Source organism: Nomascus leucogenys, chromosome 14, assembly GCF_006542625.1.
Source record: "Nomascus leucogenys isolate Asia chromosome 14, Asia_NLE_v1, whole genome shotgun sequence".
Taxonomy (NCBI): domain Eukaryota; kingdom Metazoa; phylum Chordata; class Mammalia; order Primates; family Hylobatidae; genus Nomascus; species Nomascus leucogenys.
In genome coordinates, this window is record NC_044394.1 from 75,961,001 (window position 1) to 75,984,891 (window position 23,891).

The following is a 23,891-nucleotide window of genomic DNA, read 5'->3' on the forward strand; positions in this document are numbered from 1 at the left end:
TTTGAAGATATTTATATTTTACCTATCTTTTTTTTTTTTTTTTTTTTTGAGATGGAGTCTCGCTCTGTCACCCAGGCTAGAGTGCAGTAATGCAATCTTGGCTCACTGCAAGCTCTGCCTCCTGGGTTCATGCCATTCTCCTGACTCAGCCTCCCAAATAGCTGGGACTACAGGCACCCGCCACCATGCCCAGCTAATTTTTTTGTATTTTTCGTAGAGACAGGGTTTCACCATGTTAGCCAGGATGGTCTCGATCTCCTGACCTCGTTATCCACCCGTCTTGGCCTCCCAAAGTGCTGGGATTACAGGCGTGAGCCACCACGCTCAGCCAATAATCTTTAAAAGTGTCTTTATTTCCCAAAGATTACTTAAGTCACATGAACTAAAAGGCATTACACTCTTTACTTTTCTGACAAAACATTTGATTTAAGATCTTATTATTTGTAAAGCAATTAATTAAAGCTCTTTCATGTATAAACATCACACACATAATACATATAAATACACAGACAAAAGATAAAGGATCATCTTCTAAGCCAAGAATTGTACCCTGAGCCTGGGCTACCATTGTAAAAAGAGAAAGTATGGCCACATGGTTACAGGGGCAACCTCCCAAGACAAGAGGGAAACCTCATTCAGTTTTTTCAGGGACGTGCAGCAAAGTCTGTAACTGATCAGTTTGCTGGGCCATCTTGAAAAGTGGGCTTACGGGTGTCCTAAGCCCATATTCTATCATAAGGTACTCCTCTCCATTATAGAACACAGAAAGACACAAAAAGCACACCAAATTCACTGCAGCTTAAGACTAGCCTCATAAGTCGTTTTTCCCATTAATTAAAACTTTACAGGAGATAACCAGTGATTTTTTTTCCATTTATTCAACCAGTTTGCACAGAGAAAGAGAGAGATATTAAGAAAGAGGAGGCCGGGCACAGTGGCTCATGCTTGTAATCCCAGCACTTTGGGAGGCTGAGGCAGGCAGATCACGAGGTCAGGAGATTGAGACCATGGTGAAATCCCGTCTCTACTAAAAATACAAAAAAATTAGCCAGGCGTGGTGGCGGGTGCCTGTAGTCCCAGCTACTCGGAAAGGCTGAGGCAGGAGAATGGCGTGAACCCAGAAGGCGGAGCTTGCAGTGAGCCGAGATCGCGCCACTGCACTCCAGCCTGGGTGAGAGAGCGAGACTCTGTCTCAAAAAAAAAAAAAAAAAAAGAAAGAGGAAAGCATTGCCTGAGGCAGAGTGGGGAAGACAAGGCACTCAGGAAGGCCAGAGAAAAGAGCCATCCATTACAGCTGACACTGAAAAGTTCAGGCAGCTCCTTGAAGGAATCTTTTCCAGCAGTCCCATTAGCTCTCAAGTTTCCTCTTTTAGGGAGGAAAAAGCTCCCCATGTCCCATGGTCCTGTCCATGCCTAATCCTGTCACCCATAACCATCAGCAAGCAGTGCAAGGCAGATTAATCCAAAGAGAATAGCAGTTAACATCCCATAGTGCCAAACATGTTCTTAGCTGAAAGGGACTTTACCAAGAGGGGCCTCTAAACCTCTAAGTTGGGCCTCTAACCCAAGATCAGTCAAGTGTCCTTGCCTTTTATTAAGAGGAGCCTCTAACCCACTCTGTCTTAGGAGAGACTCTAACTCCCCTAAGTTGGGCATCTAACCCAATCCCATCCTTTACCCAGGTACCCCGCCACTTATCCAAATTTGGCCTATCAGCGCTGCAGTCTGTTTCCTTTGGGTCGGAGGGGTCTTCTTAGTATCGTCCCTTTAAGGTTAGCCAGAAGGATGTTACTTGAGCCCACCACTTACCAAAAGTTAGTCATTGGTTCAGGGATTTTGGCACTATTGTCACTTCCATGGTTGTCAGAAAGATGTTACAGGAAAGGGGTATCGATCCAGACCCTCAGAGAGGGTTCTTGGATCTTGCACAAGAAATAATTCAGGGTGATTCCTTAGAATAAAGTGAAAGCAAGTTTACTAAGAAAGCAAAGGAATAAAGAATGGTTACTCCATAGACAGAGCAGGGCCAATGGCTGCTGGTTGCCCATTTTTGTGGTTATTTCTTGATTACATGCTAAACAAGGGGTGGATTATTGATGCCTCCCCTTTTTAGACCACATAGGGTAACTTCCTGATGTTGCCATGGCATTTGTAAACTGTCATGGCACTGGTGGGAGTGTAGCAGTGAGGATGACCAGAGGTCACTCTTGTGGCCATCTTGCTTTTGTGGGTTTCAGCCGGCTTCTTTACTGCAACTTGTTTTATCAGCAAGGACTTTATGACCTGTATCTTTTGCCAACCTCCTATCTCATCCTGTGACTCAGAATGCCTCAGCAGGTCTCTGCCTCATTTTACCCAGCCCCTATTCAAGATGGAGTTGCCCTGGTTTACATGCCTCTGAGAGAGGGGTTGGGGGAGATGATAGAGCTACATTCCCTTCCTAAATATCGCTCTGCTTCTTGCTGCCTTTGGGCTTTCTCACTGGTGACTTACTTCATTGGGCCTTTAAAGGATTTCTGGGTTTCAGGAGTGACCTCTGAAATGAGTGTCCCTAAGGTTTTTAAAAGTAAACTATTAAGTAGGGCAAACTTGAACTCTTGAGGATGAGGAGACATGAATGTTGACTGTGCTAAATGTGGGATGTGTGCTTTGAGGCTGGAGCATGGGATGTTGAAAAACATCCAAGGCTGCAAATCTTAATTCTGCTGTTGCTTTCCTGGGCTCCATGCCATACAACTTTGTTTATTCTCCTCTTTGATCCCTCTGCACCAACAGTCTGGTGTAGTGCTTACCTGGTAATAACTGGGCTGTGCTCATGCTGTGATCTCTTATTAGGCTGTAACTTTCTTAGGGGTAGGGATCTTATTCTTATCATCTTTTGGTGCTGCCCATTGCCTAGCATGAATAAGGTGCTCAAAATATGTCTGCTTTCAAATCAGTGGGGCTGGCATTTTTGCTAAGTAAGATTGTATTGCACAGAACTTTTGCAAGTAATGAAAGAAATGTTTTAATTCAATTAAAATTATAATAAAATACAGAAGAAGGATATATAAATGGAACAGAAATGATTAAATGTTTTATATATATTACATGTTGAGATATTGAAATTCACCTAAACCCTGAAAATCTGCAGAGAAGGGAGAAAAACACAAAACATAATAATTATATAACAAGTCAGATTGTGGGTAATCCAAAAAGCAGATCAGAAATTCAAGGATAAAGAATGTTCATGCCCTTGTTTAAAAACTCTTACACTGAGTCAGACAAACCATTAGTGGTATTTGGAAACAGATTTCCTTTTCACTTTACAGAAGCTGGTGAGAGAATATGTTTTATTCTCTCACTGTGTTTTTTAGAGTTCCATGCAAAATGACAGTGAAGTGTCAGCCATATTTTTCTCATAGTATTCATTAAATTGCTTGTTCTGAGCTTCAGTGAACTGATTTTTCCAATCTCCCACGACTCCTGCAAAGAGTAATGCAGAGCATATTCAATGATATTTTCATAAACTTTGACCATTTTGGATTTAGATAATCTCATTCCTCTCAATACTTAGATTGCTTATATAGATATTAATACATTGTCCTGCTGACATCGAAGTGAGAAAAGAAGCCACAGGTATGAATACTCCATTTCACAAGTGAGGTATTTGTAAATAGCAAGTTTTGTACTGAAACACAAAACTTGCTGGGTAAGGCCTGAACTCTAGACCACAGGTTCCCTAATTCTCTGCATTTCTCTGCTGTACCAGCACTTTCTTAAACCTCAATATATCTAACATTCTATCCAAGTTAGTGAGACCTAATTTGCTTACCCTATCTTCAGAGGTCACCGAATGACCACATTCTCAGAGTATCATGTGCTCCTTCCATCTGTGCCTCTAGTTCAGACAAAATTCTCAGTTGAACACAACTGAGAACTCTCTTTTCCAATCTAAATTCTCATTGCTGTAAACATATAATTAAGTTAAAGCAATAGAATATGAAGCAATGGTAGGGTTGGCTAACTTTGTTTTATATTTATGCAATAGAGTATTCAAATTTTTTTTTAGCTTCAATAGCAAAAAATGGTCAGATAACCATTAGCAAGCTATTTCTCTTCTGTTTGCTCCAGAGTATTGAATGTATTTAGGCACTTTGAGCTGTATAACATAATTTTCATGTGTGCCATGTAAATTTGCTTGTCTATGAGTAATATCGTCATATTACTTATCAGTTGGTTTAAAAGAAAACTAGGCTAATTGATTAAATTAGAGAGGATACTTCTCCAGTAAGCCTTAGATTTTTGCTTTTTTTTTTTAAAAAAAGTACTAGATAATTTTTTAAAAAGTTACCAAAATAGGCCGGGCGCGGTGGCTCAAGCCTGTAATCCCAGCGCTTTGGGAGGCCGAGGCGGGCGGATCACGAGGTCAGGAGATCGAGACCATCCTGGCTAACACGGTGAAACCTCGTCTCTACTAAAAATACAAAAAATTAGCCGGATGTGTTGGCGGGCGCCTGTAGTCCCACCTACTTGGGAGGCTGAGGCAGGAGAATGGCGTGAACCCGGGAGGCAGAGTTTGCAGTGAGCCGAGATCGCGCCACTGCACTCCAGCCTGGGGGAACAGAGCAAGACTCCGTCTCAAAAAAAAAAAAAAAAAAAAAGTTACCAAAATAAAGAGAATGAAACAAAATTAGTCTTCATTTAAGGAGCCAACTGTTGGATAGTGGAGGGTGCTCAATGGGCTGGAGGCTGAATCCCAGTCTGGCTAGGCTCTGACAATGATGACTCATAGTCCTACCTTGGCCATTCTGTGAGATGACACAGACTGAGTGACAGCCGAAGTGCCACCCTCTGACTCCTAAGGCCAACGACATTTGCCACTGTCTCCCAGAATGTATTGGGAGGAATATTTGTTTCATGGAGATTAATAGGCTTTACTGGAGAAAGAGTTTCTGGTCACATACATTTTTGAAGCTCTGAGTTATGCGGTTAAACCAGTTTCCTTGCAGAAACTATAATATGCTTCAAAGGGTGTAGGGCATGGTGTGTATTGTCCCACACTTCTCTGATGGTGAAGCACATGCTCTTGGAATAAAGCTTTAAACAACTCACTTCAGGAAACACTGTAAACAGTGGTTTCAACTAGCTTGAAGGTGAGAAGACATTGATAAATTGATACTTTTTTCCATTGTCAGGAAAGAAAGCAAGTATACATCACCTTTTCTCAAGAATGGGGAGAGATTATGATTCATTCTAATTTCATTTATGTAGTTGGTCATGGGGCTCTTTTTCATTACATCAAATGAAGTATTATAAACGATTTTGTCTAAAATCTCTTCTTTGAGGTTCTTCCCCAGGAATTCCATTATCTTTCTAATTTCACATTTTGGATCCTGTTGGGGAGAGTAGAAGAAAAGAGAGCTCTCTAACAAAGGAAAATATATAACAACAGTCCAACCTTGAAGAACTATGGGAATGAGGGTTAAAATATTTTAAACGATGTCAGTTTATGTTTAAAAGTAATTTTGAAATGCTTTGCTTATTAACATATGCAGATTTGTAAATGTCATTCAACAAATACGGCAATCTTAAAGTGCAGTGATATGAAAACAAGTGTGTTTGTTCCTGTGCTGTAGCTGATGTTAAGAGGACATGCTGAGAAGGGTTTCATCTGGGAAGTTTAGTATTTTCCTCACTTTCATTGTTAGCAGATAAGAAGTTATTTTGGAAAAACATCACGAGATGGCTGAAAAACTCTGAAGACAAAAGACATAAACTATTGGGAGCTCTATCACCTGAGAAACCCAAGTACTCATCCTGGAAGATGTAGGGCAAGATTATATTGCCTTTCTACTACTGCAGCTGGTGCTCGCTTGAAAGGATCACCTCCTGGCTGGAGGCCAAGAAACTCATTATAGCAACTCATAACAGAACAACCCTGCTCCAAAGAAGGAGAAAAAACAATAGCTAATTCCACTGCCTGCAACACTCTGGCTAACTAGAGATCTTGAGTCTGTCCATGTGACAACTGCATTGCTAGCATAACCAGCATTCAAGAAAACCAGTGAACTAAACAAAACTACAAACAGGGACTCCCAGAGTTTAGTTGTAGTTTAATTGTGATGTGACACCCTAACATCACAATTAAAAGAACTAGAGAAGCAAGAGCAAACACATTCAAAAGCTAGCAGAAGGCAAGAAATAACTAAGATCAGAGCAGAACTGAAGGAAATAGAGATCTGAAGATGGGTCACATCACAGGACTCTCTGCAGACACTCCCCAGTGCCAGCCCATAGCCTAGTAGCTCTACTGGGTGGCTAGGCCCAGAAGGGCAATAACAGTCACTGCAGTATGGCTCTCCAAAAGCCCTAATCCTAGAGGAAAGCAGGGAGAGCACCACATAAAGGAGTTAGCCTGTGGGACAAAAGAATCTGAACAACAGTCCATGGATTCCAGATCTTTCCACTGAAACAGTCTACCCAAATGAGAAGGAATCAGAAAAGTAATTTTGCCCTACATCTTCCAGGATGAGTACTTGGGTTTCTCAGGTGATAGAGCTCCCAATAGTTTATGTCTTTTGTCTTCAGAGTTTTTCAGCCATCTCATGATGTTTTTCCAAAATAACTTCTTATCTGCTAACAATGAAAGTGAGTAAAATACTAAACTTCCCAGATGAAACCCTTCTCAGCATGTCCTCTTAACATCAGCTACAGCACAGGAACAAACCAATTTTGGTAATATGGCAAAACAATGTTCTGTAACACCCCTAAAAGATCACACTAGCTCTCCAGCAATGGATCCAAACCAAGAAGAAATCTTTGAATTGGCAGAAAAAGAATTCAGAAGGTTGATTATTAAGCTACTCAAGGAGATATCAGGGAAAGGTAAAAACCAATTTGAAGAAATTTATAAAATTAGGGGATATGAATGAAAAAATCTCCAGAGAAATAGATACCACAGGGAAAAGACAATCAGAACTTCTGGAAATGAAAAACACACTTAGAGAAATGAAAAATACACTGGAAAATTTCAATAATAGAATTGAACAAGTAGAAAAAAGTAATGCAGAACTTGAAGACTAGGCTTTTGAATTAACCCAATTCAACAAAGACAAAGAAAAAAGTACCAAAAAATGAACAAAGCCTTCAAGAAATTTGGGATTATGTTAAACAACCAAAAATAAGAATAATTGGTGTTCCTGAAGAAGAGAAATCTAAAAGTTTGGGAAAGTTAATTAAGAGAATAATTGAGGAAAATTTCCCTGGTCTTGCTAGAGATCTAGATATCCAAATACAGGAAGCTCAAAGAATACCCAGGAAATTCATCATGAAAAAGATCTTCACCTAGGTACATAGTCATCAGGTTATCTAACGTCAAGACAAAGTAATGAATTTTTTTTGGGGGGACAGTATTTTGCTCTTGTTGCTTAGGCTAGAGTGCAATGGCATGATCTTGGCTTACTGCAACCTCCACCTCCCAGGTTCAAGCGATTCTCCTGCCTCAGCCTTCCAAGTAGCTGGGATTACAGGCATGCACCACCACGCCCCACTACTTTTGCATTTTTAGTAGAGACAGGGTTTCTCCATGTTGGTCAGGCTGGTCTTGAACTCCCAACCTCAAGTGATCCACCTGCCTCGGCCTCCCAAAGTGCAGGGATTACAGGCATGAGCCACCACACCCAGCTAGAATCTTAAGAGCTGTGAATCAAAAGCATCAGGTAACCTATATAGGAAAACCTATCAGATTAATGCAGATTTCTCAGCAGAAACCTTACAAGGCAGAAGGGATTGGGGTCCTATCTTTAGCCTCCTTAAACAAAATAATTAACAGCCAAGAATTTTGTATCTAACAAAACTAGCTTTGTAATGAAAGAGATAAAGTCTTTTTTAGACAAACAAATGCTCGGGGAATTCAGTGCTTGCAGAGCACTGGCAAGCTCTGCAAGACATGCCAAAAGGAATTCTAAACCTTGAAACAAAACCTTAAAATACACCAAAATAGAACCTCCTTAAGGCATAAATCTCACAGGACCTGTAAAACAATAACACAATGAAAAAAGCACAAAGTATTCAGGCAACAACTAGCATGATGAATAGAACAGCACCTCACATCTCAATACAGACATTGAATGTAAATGACCTACAAGCTCCACTTAAAAGATACAGAATGGCAGAATGGATAAAAATCCACCAACCAAGTATCTCCTGTCTTCAAGAGACTCACCTAACACATAAAGACTCACATAAACTTAAGGTAAGGGGATGGAGAAAGATAATCCATGCAAATGGAAACCAAAAGTGAGCAGGAGTAGCTATTCTTATATTGGACAAAACAGACTTTAAAGCAACAACAGTTAAAAAAGACAAAAGGGAAGATGGTCAAATAGGAACAGCTCCAGTATACAGCTCCCAGTGAGTTCGACGCAGAAGATGGGTGATTTCTGCATTTCCAACTGAGGTACATGGTTCATCTCACTGGGACTGGTTGGACAGTGGGTGCAGCCCATGGAGGGTGAGCCGAAGCAGGGCAGGGTGTCACCTCACCCAGGAAGTTCAAGAGGTCAGGGGATTTCCCTTTCCTAGCCAGGGGAAGCCATGAGTGACTGTACCTGGAGGAGTGGTACACTCCTGCCCAAATACTGCACTTTTCCCACTGTCTTTGCAACCAGCAGACCAGGAGATCCCCTCCTGTGCCTGGCTTGGCAGGTCCCACGCCCATGGAGCCTTGTTAGCTGCTAGCACAGCAGTCTGAGATCGACCTGGGATGCAGTAGCTTGGTGGGGGGAGGGGCATCCTCCATTGCTGAGGCTTGAGTAGGTGGTTCCATGCTCACAGTGTAAACAAAGTGGCAGGGAAGCTGTAACTGGGTGGAGCCCACCACAGCTCAGCAAGGCCTAATACCTCTCTAGATTCCACCTCTGGGGGTAGGGTGTATCTGAACAAAACGCAGCAGACAGCTTCTCCAGACTTAAACGTCCCTGTCTGACAGCTCTAAAGAGAGGAGTGGTTCTCCCAACATGGTGTTCAAGCTGCGATAATGGACAGACTGCCTCCTCAAGTGGGTCCCTGAGCCCCATGTAGCCTGACTGGGAGACACCTCCAAATAGGGGCTGACAGACACCTCATACAGGCTGGTGCCCCTCTGGGATGAAGCTTCCAGAAGGATCAGGCAGCAATATTTGCTGTTCTTCAGCCTCTGCTGGTGAAACCTAGGCAAACAGGATCTGGAGTGGACCTCCAGCAAACTTTAACAGACCTGCAGCTGAGAGGCCTGTCTGTTGAAGGAAAACTAACAAATAGAAAGGAATAGCATCAACGTCAACAAAAAAGAGACCCACACCAAAACCCCATCTGTAGGTCACCAACATCAAAGACCAAAGGTAGATAAAACCACAAAGATGGGAAGAAACCAGAGCAGAAAGGCTGAAAATTCCAAAAACCAGAACACCTCTTCTCTTCCAAAGTATCACGACTCCTCACTAGCAAGGGAACAAAACTGGACAGAGAATGAGTTTCACGAGTTGACAGAAGTAGGCTTCAGAAGGTGGGTAATAACAAACTTCCCTTAGCTAAAGGAGCATGTTCTAACCCATTGCAAGGAAGTTAAAAACCTTGAAAAAAGGTTAGATGAATGGCTAACTAAAATAAACAGTGTAGAAAAGAGCTTAAATGACCTGACGGAGCTGAAAAACACAGTACGAGAACTTGGTGAAGCATACACAAGCTTCAATAGCCAATTTGATGAAACGGAAGACAGGATAGCAGTGATTGAAGATCAAATGGAATAAAGTGAGAAGACAAGATTAGAGAAAAAAGAGTGAAAAGAAATAAACAAAGCCTCCAAGAAATATGAGACTATGTGAAAAGACCAAATCTACGTTTGCTTGTTGTACCTGAAAGCGACAGGGAGAACGGAATCAAGTTAGAAAACACTCTTCAGGGCCGGGCGCAGTGGCTCATGCTTGTAATCCCAGCACTTTGGGAAGCCAAGGCGGGCGGATCACAAGGTCAGGAGATCGAGACCATGGTGAAACCCCGTCTCTACTAAAAATACAAAAAATTAGCCGGGCGTGGTGGCAGGCGCCTGTAGTCCCAGCTACTCGGAGAGGCTGAGGCAGGAGAATGGCATGAACCCGGGAGGCGGAGCTTGCAGTGAGCCAAGATCGCGCCACTGCACTCCAGCCTGGGTGACAGAGCGAGACTCCATCTCAAACAAACAAACAAACAAACAAACAAAAAACACTCTTCAGGATATTACCTAGGGAACTTCCCAGTGAAGGAGAAATAAAATCCTTTACAGACAAGCAAATGCTGAGAGATTTTGTCACCACCAGGCCGGCCTTACAAGAGCTCCTGAAGGAAGCACTAAACATGGATAGGAACAACTGGTACCAGCCACTGAAAAAACATGCCAAATTGTAAAGGCCATTGAGGCTATTAAGAAACTGCATAAATTAATGGGCAAAATAATCAGCTAGCATCATAATGACAGGATCAAGTTTACACATAACAATATGAACCTTAAATGTAAATGGGCTAAATTCCCCAATTAAAAGACACAGACTAGCAAATTGGATAAAGAGTCAAGACTCATCGGTGTGCTGTATTCAGGAGACCCATCTCACATGCAAAGACACACATAGGCTCAAAATAAAAGGATGGAGGAAGATCTACAAAGCAAATGGAAACCAAAAAAAAAAAAAAAAAAAAAGAAAAAGCAGGGGGTTGCAATCCTGGTCTCTGATAAAACAGACTTTAAACCAACAAAGATCAAAAGAGACAAAGAAGGCCGTTACATAATGGTAAAAGGATCAATTCAACAAGAAGAGCTAACTATCCTAAACATATACGCACCCAATACGGGAGCACTCAGATTCATAAAGCAAGTTCTTAGAGACCTACAAAGAGACTTAAACTCCCACACAATAATAATGGGAGACTTTAACACCCCACTGTCAATATTGGACAGATCAATGAGACAGAAAATTAACAAGGATATCCAGGACTTGAACTCAGCTCTGGACCAAAGTGGACCTAAGAGACATCTACAGAACTCTCCACCCCAAATCAACAGAATATACATTCTCCTCAGCACCACATTGCACTTATTCTAAAATTGACCACATAATTGGAAGTAAAACATTCTTCAGCAAATGTAAAATAACAGGAATCACAACAAACTGTCTCTCAGACCACAGTGCAATCAAATTAGAACTCAGGATTAAGAAACTCACTCAAAACTGCACAACTACATGGAAACTGAACAACCTGCTCCTGAATGACTACTGGGTAAATAACGAAGTGAAGGCAGAAATAGAGATGTTCTTTGAAACCAATGAGAACAAAAAAACAATGTACCAGAATCTCTGGGACACATTTAAAGCAGTGTGTAGAGGGAAATGTATAGTACTAAATGCCCACAAGAGAAAGCAGGAGAGATATAAATTGGATACCCTAACATCACAATTAAAAGAACTAGAGAAGCAAGAGCAAACAAAGTCAAAAGCTAGCAGAAGACAAGAAATAACTAAGATCAGAGCAGAACTGAAGGAGATAGAGACACAAAAAACCCTTTAAAAAATCAATAAATCCAGAAGCTGTTTTTTTGAAAAATCAACAAAATAGAAAGACCACTAGCAAGAGTAATAAAGAAGAGAGAAGAATCAAATAGATGCAATAAAAAATGATAAAGGGGATATCACCACCAATCCCACAGAAATAGAAACTACCATCAGAGAATAGTATAGACAACTCTATGCAAATAAACTAGAAAATCTAGAAGAAATAGACACATTCCCGGATACACACACCCTTTCAAGACTAAATCAGGAAGAAGTTGAATCTCTGAATAGACCAATAATAGGTTATGAAATTGAGGCAATAATTAATAGCCTACTAACCAAAAAAAGTCCAGGACCAGACGGATTCACAGCGGAATTCTACCAGAGGTACAAAGAGGAGCTGGTACTATCCCTTCTGAAACTATTCCAATCAATGGAAAAAGAGGGAATCCTCCCTAACTCATTTTATGAGGCCAGCATCATCCTGATACCAAAGCCTGGCAGAGACACAATAAAAAAAGAGAATTTTAGGCCAATATCCCTGATGAACATTGATGCAAAAATCCTCAATAAAATACTGGCAAACTGAATTCAGCAGCATATGAAAAAGCTTATCTACCACGATCAAGTTGGCTTCATCCCTGAGATGCAGGGCTGGTTCAACATATGCAAATCAATAAACGTAATCCATCACATAAACAGAACCAATGACAAAAACCACACGATTATCTCGATAGATGCAGAAAAGGCTTTCGACAAAATTCAATAGCCTTTCATGCTAAAAACTCTCAATAAACCAGGTATTGATGGAATGTATCTCAACATAATAAGAGCTATTTTTGAGAAACCCACAGCCAGTATCATACTGAATGGGCAAAAACTGGAAGCATTCCCTTTGAAAACTGGCACAAGACAAGGATGCCCTCTCTCACCACTCCTATTCAACATAGTATTGGAAATTCTGGCCAGGGCAATCAGGCAAGAGAAAGCAATAAATGGTATTCGAATAGGAAGAAAGGAAGTTAAATTGTCCCTGTTTGCAGATGACATGATTGTATGTTTAGAAAACCCCATCATCTCAGCCCAAAATCTCTTCAAGCTGATAGGCAACTTCAGCAAAGTCTCAGGATACAAAATCAATGTGCAAAAATCACAAGCATTCCTATACACCAATAACAGACAGAGAGCCAAATCATGAGTGAACTCCCATTCACAATTGCTTCAAAGAGGATAAAATATCTAGGAATGCAACCTACAAGGGATGTGAAGGACCTCTTCAAGGAGAACTACAAACCACTGCTCAATGAAATAAAAGAGGACACAAACAAATGGAAGACCGTTTGATGCTGATGGATAGGAAGAACCAATATCATGAAAATGGCCTTACTGCCCAAAGTAATTTATAGATTCAATGCTATCCCCATCAAACTACCACTGACTTTCTTCACAGAATTGGAAAAAAACTACTTTAAACTTCATGTGGAACCAAAAAAGAGCCTATATAGCCAAGACAATCCTTTGCAAGAAGAACAAAGCTGGAGGCATCACACTACCTGACTTCAAACTTTACTACAAAGGCTACAGTAACCAAAACATTATGGTACTGGTACCAAAATAGATATATAGACTAATGGAACCAAACGGAGGCCTCAGAAATAATACCGCACATCTACCACCATCTGATGTTTGACAAACCTGACACACACAAGCAATGGGGAAAAGATTCCCTATTTAATAAATTCCATTGGGAAAACTGGCTAGCCATATGCAGAAAACTGAAACTGGACCCCTTCCTCACACCTGATACAAAAATCAACTCAAGATGCATCAAAGACTTAAACATAAGACCTAGAACCATGAAAATCCTAGAAGAAAACCAGGCCAATACCATTCAGGACATAGGCATGGGCAAAGCCTTCATGTCTAAAACACCAAAAGCAATGGCAAGAAAAGCCAAAATTGGCAAATGGGATCTAATTAAACTAAAGAGCTTCTGCACAGCAAAAGAAGCTATCATCAGCCTGAACAGGCAACCCACAGAATGGGAGAAAATTTTTGCAATCTATCCATCTGACAAAGGGCTAATATCCAGAATCTACAAAGAACCTAAAAAAAGTTATAAGAAAAAAGCAAACAACCCCATCAAAAAATGGGCAAAGGATATGAACAGACACTTCTCAAAAGAAGGTATTTATGCAGCCAACAGACATATGAAAAAGTGCTCATCATCACTAGTCATTAGAGAAATGCAAATCAAAACCACAATGAGATACCATCTCATGCCAGTTAGAATGGTGATCATTACAAAGTCAGGAAACAACAGATGCTGGAGAGGTTGTGGAAAAATAGGAACACTTTTACACTGTTGGTGAAAGTGTAAATTAGTTCAACCACTGTGGAAGACAGTGTGGCGATTCCTGAAGGATCTAGAACTAGCAATCACATTACTGGGCATATGCCCAAAGGATTATAAGTAATTCTGTGATAAACACACATGCATACTTGTGTTTATTGCAGCACTATTCAAAATAGCAAAGACTTGGAACGAACACAAATGTCCATCAATGATAGACTGGATTAAGAAAATGTGGCACATATATACCATGGAATACTATGCGGCCATAAAAAAGGATGAGTTCATGTCCTTTGCAGGGACATGGATAAAGCTGGAAACCATCATTCGCAGCAAACTATCACAAGATCAAAGAACCAAACACCACATGTTCTCACCCATAAGTGGGAGTTGAACAATGAGAACACATGGACACAGGGAGGGGATCATCACACACCCGGGCCTGTGGGCGTGGGGGGCTGGGGAGGCATAACATCAGGAGAAATACCTAATGTAGGTGATGGTTGATGGGTGCAGCAAACCACCATGGCACATGTATTCCTATGTAACAAAACTGCACATTCTGCACATGTAACCCAGAAGTTAAAGTATAAGAAGAATAATAAAAAGACAAAAGGGACAGTATACAATAATAAAAGGACTAGTCGAATAGGAAAATATCACAAACCTAAATATATATGCACCTAACACTGGAGCTCCCAGTTTTATAAAACAACCACTACTAGACCTGAGAAATGAGAGAGATGGCAACACAATAGTAGTGGGGGCCTTCAATACTCCACTGACAGCACTAGACAGGTCATCAAGACAGAAAATCAATGAACAACGGACTTAAACTATATCCTAGAACAAATGGACGTAACAGACATTTACAAGACATTCTATGCAACAACTGCAGAATATAAATTCTTTTCATCTTCACATGGAACATTCTCCAAGACAGACCTTGCAATAGGCCACAAAATAAGCCTCATTAAATTTAAGAAAATTGAAATCATATCAAGTACTCCCTCAGACCATAGTGGAATAAAACTGGAAATTAACTTCAAAAGGAATCCCCAAAACTATACAAATACATGGAAATTAAATACTCTTTTCTTGATTAAATACTCTTTTCTTGAATGATCCTTGGGTCAACAATGAAATCAAGATGGAAATTAAAATTTGAATAAAATGATAATAGTGACACAACCAACCAAAACCTCTGGGATACAGCAAAAGCAGAACTAAGAGGAAAGTTCATAGCATTAAATGCCTGCATCAAAAAGTCTGAAGGAGCACAAATAGACAATGTAAACTCACATGTCAAGGAACTAGAGAAAACAGAACCAACCAAATCCAAACCCAGGAGAAGAAATGACCAAGATCAGAGCATAACTAAATGAAACTAAAGCAAAAAAGATAAATGAAACAAAAAGCTAGTTCTTTGAAAAAATAAACAAAATCGATAGACCATTAGTGAGATTAATCAAGAAAAGAACAGAGAAGATCCAAATAAGCTCAATTAGAAAATGGGAAATATTACAACCAATATCACAAAAATACAAAAGATCATTTAAGACTACTATGAACATCTTTAAGCACACAAACTAGCAAACCTAAAGAGATGGATAAACTCCTGGAAATATACAACTCTCCTAGATTAAACCAGGAAGAAATAGAAAATCTGAGCAGACCAATAGCAAGTAGTGATATTGAAACAGTATAAAAAAATTGCCAACAGAAAAGTCCAGGAACAGATGAATTAAGAGCTGAATTCTATCAGACATTCAAAGAATAATTGTACCAATCGTATTGAAACTATTTGAAAGATAGCGAAAGAGGGAGTCCTCCCTAAATGATTCTATGATGCCAGTATTATCCTAATATGAAAACCAGGAAAGGACATAACAAAAAAACTACAGACCAATATCCCTGGTGAACATAGATGCAAAAATATTCAACAAAATACTAGCTAACTGAATCCCACAGTATATCAAAAAGATAATACACCATGATCAAGTGGGTTTCATACCAGAGAGGCAGAGTTGGTTTAACACATGCAAGTGAATAAACGTGATACACCACATAAACAGAAGTAAAAACAAAAATCATGTGATCATCTCAATAGATGCAGGAAAAACCTTTGACAAAATCCAGTGTCCGTTTTTGATCAAAACCCTCAGCAAAATAGGCATAGAAGGGACATATGTTAAGATAATAAAAGCCATCTAGGACAAGCCCACAGCCAACATTATACTGAATAGGGGAAAAGATGAAAGCATTTTCCCTGAGAACTGGAACAAGACAAGGATGCCCACTTTCACCACTTCTATTCAACATAGTACTAGAAGTCCTGGCTAGACAAGAGAAAGAAATAAAGGGCATCCAAATTGGTAAAGAGGAAGTCAAAAGGTTGCTGTTTTCCAGTAACACGATTGTATACCTAGAAAACCCTAAAGATGCATCCAAAAAGCTCCTAGATTTGACAAATGAATTCAGCAAAGTTTCAGGATACAAAATCAATGTACACAAATTAGTAGCACTGCTATACACCAACAGTGACCAAGCTGAGAATCAAATCAAGAACTCAACCCCCTTTACAATAGCTACAAAAAAATAAAATACTTAGTAATATGCCTAATTAAAGAGGTGAAATATCTCTACAAGGAAAACTACAAAACACTTCTGAAAGAAATCATAGATGACAAACAAATGGAAGCACACCCCATGCTGATGGATGGGTAGAATCAATGTTGTGAAAATGACCATACTGCCAAAAGCAATCTACAAATTCAATGCAATTCCCATCAAAATACAATCCTTTTTTTTTTTTTTTTTTTTTTTTTTTTTTGAGACAGAGTCTCGCTCTTGTCTAGGCTGGAGTGCAATGGCATGATCTTGGCTCACTGCCATCTCCACCTCCCAGGTTCAAATGACTCTCCTGCCTCAGCCTCTTGGGTAGTTGGGATTACAGGTATGTGCCACCACGCTCAGCTAATTTTGTATTTTTAGTAGAGATGGCATTTCACCAGGTTGGCCAGGCTGGTCTCGAACTCCTGACCTGCCTCAGCCTCCCAAAGTGTTGGGATTGTACGCGTGAGCGTCTGCACCCGGCTGTCATTAGTTTTTACAGAACTAGAAAAAACAATTGTAAAATTTATATGGAACAAAAATGGAGCTTGCATAGCCAAAGCAAGCCTAAGCAAAAAGAACATATCTGAAGGCATCACATTACCCAACTTCAAACTATACTAGAAAGCTACAGTTACCAAAACAGCATGGTACTGGTATAAAAACAGGCACATAGACCAATCGAACAGAATAGAGAACCCAGAAATAAAGCGAAATACTTAACAGCCAACTGGCCTTTGACAAGGCAAACAAAAACACAAAGTGGGGAAAGGACATCCTATTCAACAAATGGTGCTGGGATAATTGGCAAGCCACATATGAAGAATGAAACTGGATTCTCATCTTTAACCTTACACAAAAATCAACTCAAGATAGATCAAAGACTTAAATCTAAGACCTGAAACCGTAAAAATTCTAGAAGATGACATTGGAAAAACTCCTCTAGACATTGGCCTAGGCAAAGAGTTTATGGCCAAGACATCCCAGAAGCAAACACAACAAAAACAAAGATAAGTAGATGGGAATTAATTAAACTAAAAAGCTTCTGCACAGCAAAAGAAGTAATCAGCAGAGTTAACAGACAACACACAGCATGGGAGAAAATATTAACAAGCTATGCATCTGATAAAGGAGTAATATCCAGAATTTACAAGGAACTCAAACAAATCAACAAGAAGAAACAAACCCATCAAAAAGTGGGCTAAGGACACACAGCCAATATCATACTGAATGGACAAAAACTGGAAGCACTCCCTTTGAAAACTGGCACAAGACAGGGATGCCCTCTCTCACCACTCCTCTTCAACATAGTGTTGGAAGTTCTGGCCAGGGCAATCAGGCAGGAGAAAGAAATAAAGGGTATTCAACTGGGAAAAGAGGAAGTCAAATTGTCCCTGTTTGCAGATGACATGATTGTATATCTAGAAAACCCCATAGTCTCAGCCCAAAATCTCCTTAAGCTGATAAGCAACTTCAGCAAAGTCTCAGGATACAAAATCAGTGTGCAAAAATCACAAGCATTCTTATATAACAATAACAGACAAGCTGAGAGCCAAATCATGAGTGAACTCCCATTCACAATTGCTTCAAAGAGAATAAAATACCTATGAATCCAACTTACAAGGGATGTGAAGGACCACTTCAAGGAGAACTACAAACCACTGCTCAATGAAATAAAAGAGGACACAAACAAATGGAAGAACATTCCATGCTCATGGGTAGGAAGAATCAATATCATGAAAATGGCCATGCTGTCCAAGGAAATTTATAGATTCAATGCCATCCCTATCAAGCTACCAATGACTTTCTTCACAGAATTGGGAAAAACTACTTTAAATTTTATATGGAACCAAAAAAGAGCCCGCATGGCCAAGTCAATCCTAAGCCAAAAGAACAAAGCTGGAGGCATCACGCTACCTGACTTCAAACTTTACTACAGGGCTACTGTAACCAAAACATCATGGTACTGGTACCAAAACAGAGATATGGACCAATGGAACAGAACAGAGCCCTCAGAAACAATACCACACATCTACAACCATCCTATCTTTGACACACCTGACAAAAACAAGAAATGGGGAAAGGATTCCCCATTTAATAAATGGTGCTGGGAAAACTGGCTAGCCATATGTACAAAGCTGAAACTGGATCCCTTCTTAAATCTTATACAAAAATTAATTCAATATGGATTAAAGACTTAAATATTAGACCTAAAACCATAAAAACTCTAGAAGAAAACCTAGGCAATACCATTCAGGACATAGGCATGGGCAAAGACTTCATGTCTAAAACACCAGGACCAATGGCAACAAAAGCCAAAACTGACAAATGGGATCTAATTAAACTAAAGAGCTTCTGCACAGCAAAAGAAACTACCATCAGAGTGAACAGGCAACCTACATAATGGGAGGAAATGTTTGCAATCTACTCATCTGACAAAGGGCTAATATCCAGAATCTACAATGAACTCAAACAAATTTACAAGAAAAAAACAACCCCATCAAAAAGTGGGTGAAGGATATGAACAGACACTTCTCAAAAGAAGACATTTACGCAGACAAAAGACACATGTAAAAATGCTCATCATCACTGGCCATCAGAGAAATGCAAATCAAAACCACAATGAGATACCATCTCACACCAGTTAGAATGGTGATCATTAAAAAGTCAGGAAACAACAGGTGCTGGAGAGGATGTGGAGAAATAGGAACACTTTTACACTGTTGGTGGGACTGTAAACTAGTTCAACCATTGTGGAAGACGGTGTGGTGATTTCTCAGGGATCTAAAACTAGAAATACCATTTGACTCAGCCATCCCATTACTGGGTATACACCCACAGGAATATAAATCATGCTGCTATAAAGACACATGCACAAGTATGTTCATTGTGGCACTATTCACAATAGCAAAGACTTGGAACCAACCCAAATTTCCATCAATGATAGACTGGATTAAGAAAATGTGGCAAATATGCACCATGGAATACTATGCAGCCATAAAAATGATGAATTCATGTCCTTTGTAGGGACATGGATGAAGCTGGAAACCATCATTCTCAGCAAACTATTGCAAGGACAAAAAACCAAACACTGCATGTTCTCACTCATAGGTGGGAATTGAACAATGAGAACACTTGGACACAGGAAGGGGAACATCATGCACCATGGCCTGTTGTGGGGTGGGGAGAGCGGGGAGGGATAGCATTAGGAGATATACCTAATGTTAAATGACGAGTTAATGGGTGCAGCACACCAACATGGCACATGTATACATATGTAACAAACCTGCATGTTGTACACATGTACCCTAGAACTTAAAGTATAATAAAAAAAAAGTGGGCTAAGGACTTGAATAGACATTTCTCAAAAGAAGATATACACATGGCCAACAAACATATGAAAATGCACATCACTAATTATCAGGAAAATGCAAATCAAAACCACAATGCGATACCACCTTATTCCTGCAAGAATGACCATGATTAAAAAATGAAAAAATTGATAGATGTTGGCATGGATATGGTAAAAAGGAAATACTTTTACACTGCTGGTGGGAATGTAAACTAGTACAACCACTATGGAAAACAGTATGGGGAGTCCTTAAAGAACTAAAAGTAGAGCTACCACTTGATCCAGCAAACTAGCAAAACTCTACCGGATATCTGCCCAGAGGAAATGAAGTCATTATATGAAAAATACACTTGCACATGCATGTTTATAACAGCACAATTTGCAACTGCAAAAATATGGAACCAGCCTAAATGCTTATCAACCAATGAGTGGATAAATGTGATATATATATCATGGAATACTACTCAGCCATAAACAGGAATGAAGTAATGGTATTCACAGCAACCTGGATGCAGTTTGGGGCCATTATTCTTATTTATTTATTTTTGTTTTGAGATGGAGTCTCACTCTATTGCCCAGGCTGGAGTGCAGTGGCGCGATTTCGGCTTGCTGCAAGTTCTGCCTCCCGGGTTCACACCATTCTCCTGCCTCAGCTTCCTGAGGAGCTACAGGCGCCCACCACCACGCTAGGCTAAATTTTTTTATTTTTCATAGAGACGAGATTTCACTGTGCTAGCCAGGATTGTCTCAATCTCCTGACCTCGTGATCTTCCCGCCTCAGCCTCTGAAAGTGCTGGAATTACAGGCTTGAGCCACAGCGCCGGGCCTGGAGACCATTATTCTTTTTTTTTTTTTTTTTTTTTTTTTGAGATTGGGTCTCGCTCTTTCGCCCAGCCCGGAGTGCAGTGGCGCAATCTCGGCTCACTGCAAGCTCCGACTCCTGGGTTCACCCCATTTTCCTGCCTCAGCCCCCTGAGTAGCTGGGACTACAGGTGCCCGCCACTGCGCCCGGCTAATTTTTTTTGTATTTTTAGGAGACCATTATTCTAAGTGAAGTAACTCAGGAATGGAAAACCAAACATGGTATGTTCTCACTTATAAGTGGGAGCTAAACTATGAGGATGCAAAGGCATAAGAATGATATAAAGGACTGTGGGGACTTGGGCAGAAATGTGGGAGGGGGTGAGGGATAGAAGATTACACATTGGGTGCAGTGTACCCTGTTTGGGTGATGGGTGCACCAAAATCTCAGAAATCACACATAGAGAACTTATCCATGTAACCGAACACCACATGTTCCCCCAAAACTATTGAAATAATAATAAGTAAATAAAAAAAGGTACTTGGGAAAAGAGGTGGGTATCTTTCAAAATAAGCAAGATGTATTTCCTCCTTCTGATTTGAGAAAAAAATATATTGGCATCCTCACTCCTCTGGCATGGCACAAAATCAGCATGGTGACTTTTTGTCTCTGCTGCTGCTTTTGATGTCTCCTGACTCTACATCTGGGCTCATTCCTGACTGTGGGCCTACTGGGGAGACCTCTTGGCAGATAGATCTCACAAAAGCCCCTTACTCTGAGATAAGTACCCATCTCATCCAGAAGTGAAGAGGAGGGGTTCAGTTTGGTGTGAGAGTCACCTGGTTTGGAGATCTCCAGGCTCGCCTTGCAGGCCTCCTCTCTCCTCACTAGCAGTTCTGTCTCACGTCTGTCCTTCTTGCCCAGCTTGCCCAGCCCGTGCTGCTCCTTTGCTCCTTGGCACAGACACAGGGCTGGGGGAGGTGAGGGCTGTGCTAGCACCTACAAAGCTGTATAGAGCAAGGACAAACAGAAAGAGGAACTTTGACCCTACCTGAATAGATAGAAGGGAAGAAGCCAGGATTCTGTCTACCCAGAGGGGAAGAGGAAATAGAAGCCATGGTCAGTGAAGGACACAAGTTGGTTATTGAACCCAGTCCTAAATCAAGGCTTGGAGACCGGTCAGGAACACTGTGCCATAATTATTTATTTTACATAGAAACTTATGAGACAGATTTGGAATTAGGAATTGCACATGCAAAGATGTTGCTGATGAGGATCTTTTGTTTAAAATGACACAATTTTAATATTTTAAGAAAGAAAAAAAATCAAATCAGCTATATTCTTCCTCACTAGGTCTTTCCTGCCAGGGTTCTTAATTCTTTTCCTCAGAAGTCAGAGCAAGTTATGGCGGGAGGTAGAGATTTTGGAAGGAGGAATCTAGAGACCTAGAGAGGGAGAAAACTGGTTCAAATAGGACATGTCTTCTATGCTTTTGGATGAGGTAGGAATCGACTCCAGAGTGCAGTGGGACTGCAGGAAGAAGCAGGCTGCCTCCTACGGAAAACCATAATTAAGGTATTTTGTGTGGAATTTTGTAGGCTACATGGCAAGGTGGTTGGAGAAGTCGAAGTTGACATGCAAATATATTTTGCATAGATAAACTTTCAAGTATGACTTGCCTTCTCTTCTATCATGGAGCTGTGAGATAAGATACTGTGAAATTAAAATTCAAATATAATTCTTACTTTCATCATATCTTCATAGAAAAGATAAAGAATGGGGTGACTGTCTTTCTTCTTCCACCAGCCTTTCACATGGTCGAACCAGGACCCCCATACCACTGAAAGAAAGACACATACATATTTGGGCCATGAGAAGCTGAGAGTAGAAGAACCCAGGGAAAAAACTAAGCTGAGATGATGTTGATGGCTTAAATGAGATGAGGACAGAGGATTGAACATTGGGTTTAGTGATGTGGAAGTCATGATGACCCTGGCAGGACAGGTTTGGTGGTGTTGGGAGAGAAATTGAAGATAATAGTGTAAGCCAGTGCCACAAGGTGTTTGTAGTAAATGGAGGGAAAGATGGGGGAGGTAACTGGGGTTGGGGAGGTAGGGTCAACAGAGTGGTTTTTAAATGTTATTTTATTTTAGGGTGGGAGAAATAATAGCATGGGCCAATGCTAAGACATATGAAAGCAATAGTCTGGTAGTGCCTAGGACACAGTATAATAGTAAGTGTCTGACACATAGTAGCTACTCAACAAAACTCATTTAAAAATTTAACTAAAAAATTCAGTAATATTTTTCCCCTTTCTTCTATTATATTATCCCTTCTGCCAAAATTTGCCCTTCTTATGTTTCATTTACATAGCGTAAAGATTAGGTAGGATGTGTCTGAAAGTCTCTTTGATACTAGGATGTCTAAGAGCACTTCAGCCCCACTCCCAGTGATAGCTTCCAATCATTAGAGAGTATCTATTCAACCCCTTTCTCTCTTTTGGCATGCAACGTAGTCATAGGGTGACCAGCCATCCTATTCTGTCTAGGGCTGTGTCAGTTTAATTACTGAGAACCTTATGCTGCAGGAACCTGCTTAGGTCAGGGCAAGCTGTACGGGTGGATGACCGAGACATAGGGCCAGTCTATCCGCACTTTGGCAGAAAGTACTTGTGCTACTCCAGCTGGGTGAAATGCCTCAGCATGGCACTGGTACTAAGACCCTCATAAATAGGGGGAGCTGCTATTGTTCTACTTCTTATTCTTGATTCCTTCTACCCATGTTCCATGCTATTGGCCCTGAAGGTGCTTCTTCAGGAGTTCTTGCGTGTGTGTGTGTGTGTGTGTGTGTGTGTATGTATGTGTGTGTGTGTGTATGTGTAGAGGAGTAGCCCTAAGGCTTTGTTTGACTTCAGTACTTCTCTTCTCTGGTGCGCAACTTGCCTGATGCAGGGCAAGGAGTTGGAACTATCCTCTCAGCTCTCTGATTTAGGAACAGCCATCTACATCAGCCCAGTCCTGGCCCTGCACAAGCCCAATGTCTCAACCTGTCAACAAGGTCACTTTCTTAGGGATTACTCTTTGTCCAAAGACATTCTGACATCATTGTTAGAACACCTACAATGAAATTTACTAGAGACATTCAACCAGTGAAAATACCTTTGGGTACAATGGATCATTTTCAGAGTGTATCTCATAAGGAGAAGACTATAATAATAATAATAATTTC

At 40.5% G+C, this 23,891-nt stretch overlaps 1 protein-coding gene across 1 annotated transcript in view; it reads right to left on the bottom strand.

Annotated features, from left to right (window-relative positions):
* Window positions 1-3,352: 3,352 nt before the first annotated feature.
* The window catches only part of LOC100586885 (sulfotransferase 1C4-like), a 32,546-nt gene continuing 12,007 nt past the window's right edge, over window positions 3,353-23,891 (bottom strand). The window contains exons 5-7 of the mRNA XM_030827106.1: window positions 22,409-22,503; window positions 5,201-5,375; window positions 3,353-3,465 (exon numbers count right to left, since the gene is read on the bottom strand). Of these exons, the coding sequence (XP_030682966.1) occupies window positions 3,353-3,465; window positions 5,201-5,375; window positions 22,409-22,503 (383 nt within the window). The remainder of the gene's footprint in view (window positions 3,466-5,200; window positions 5,376-22,408; window positions 22,504-23,891) is intronic.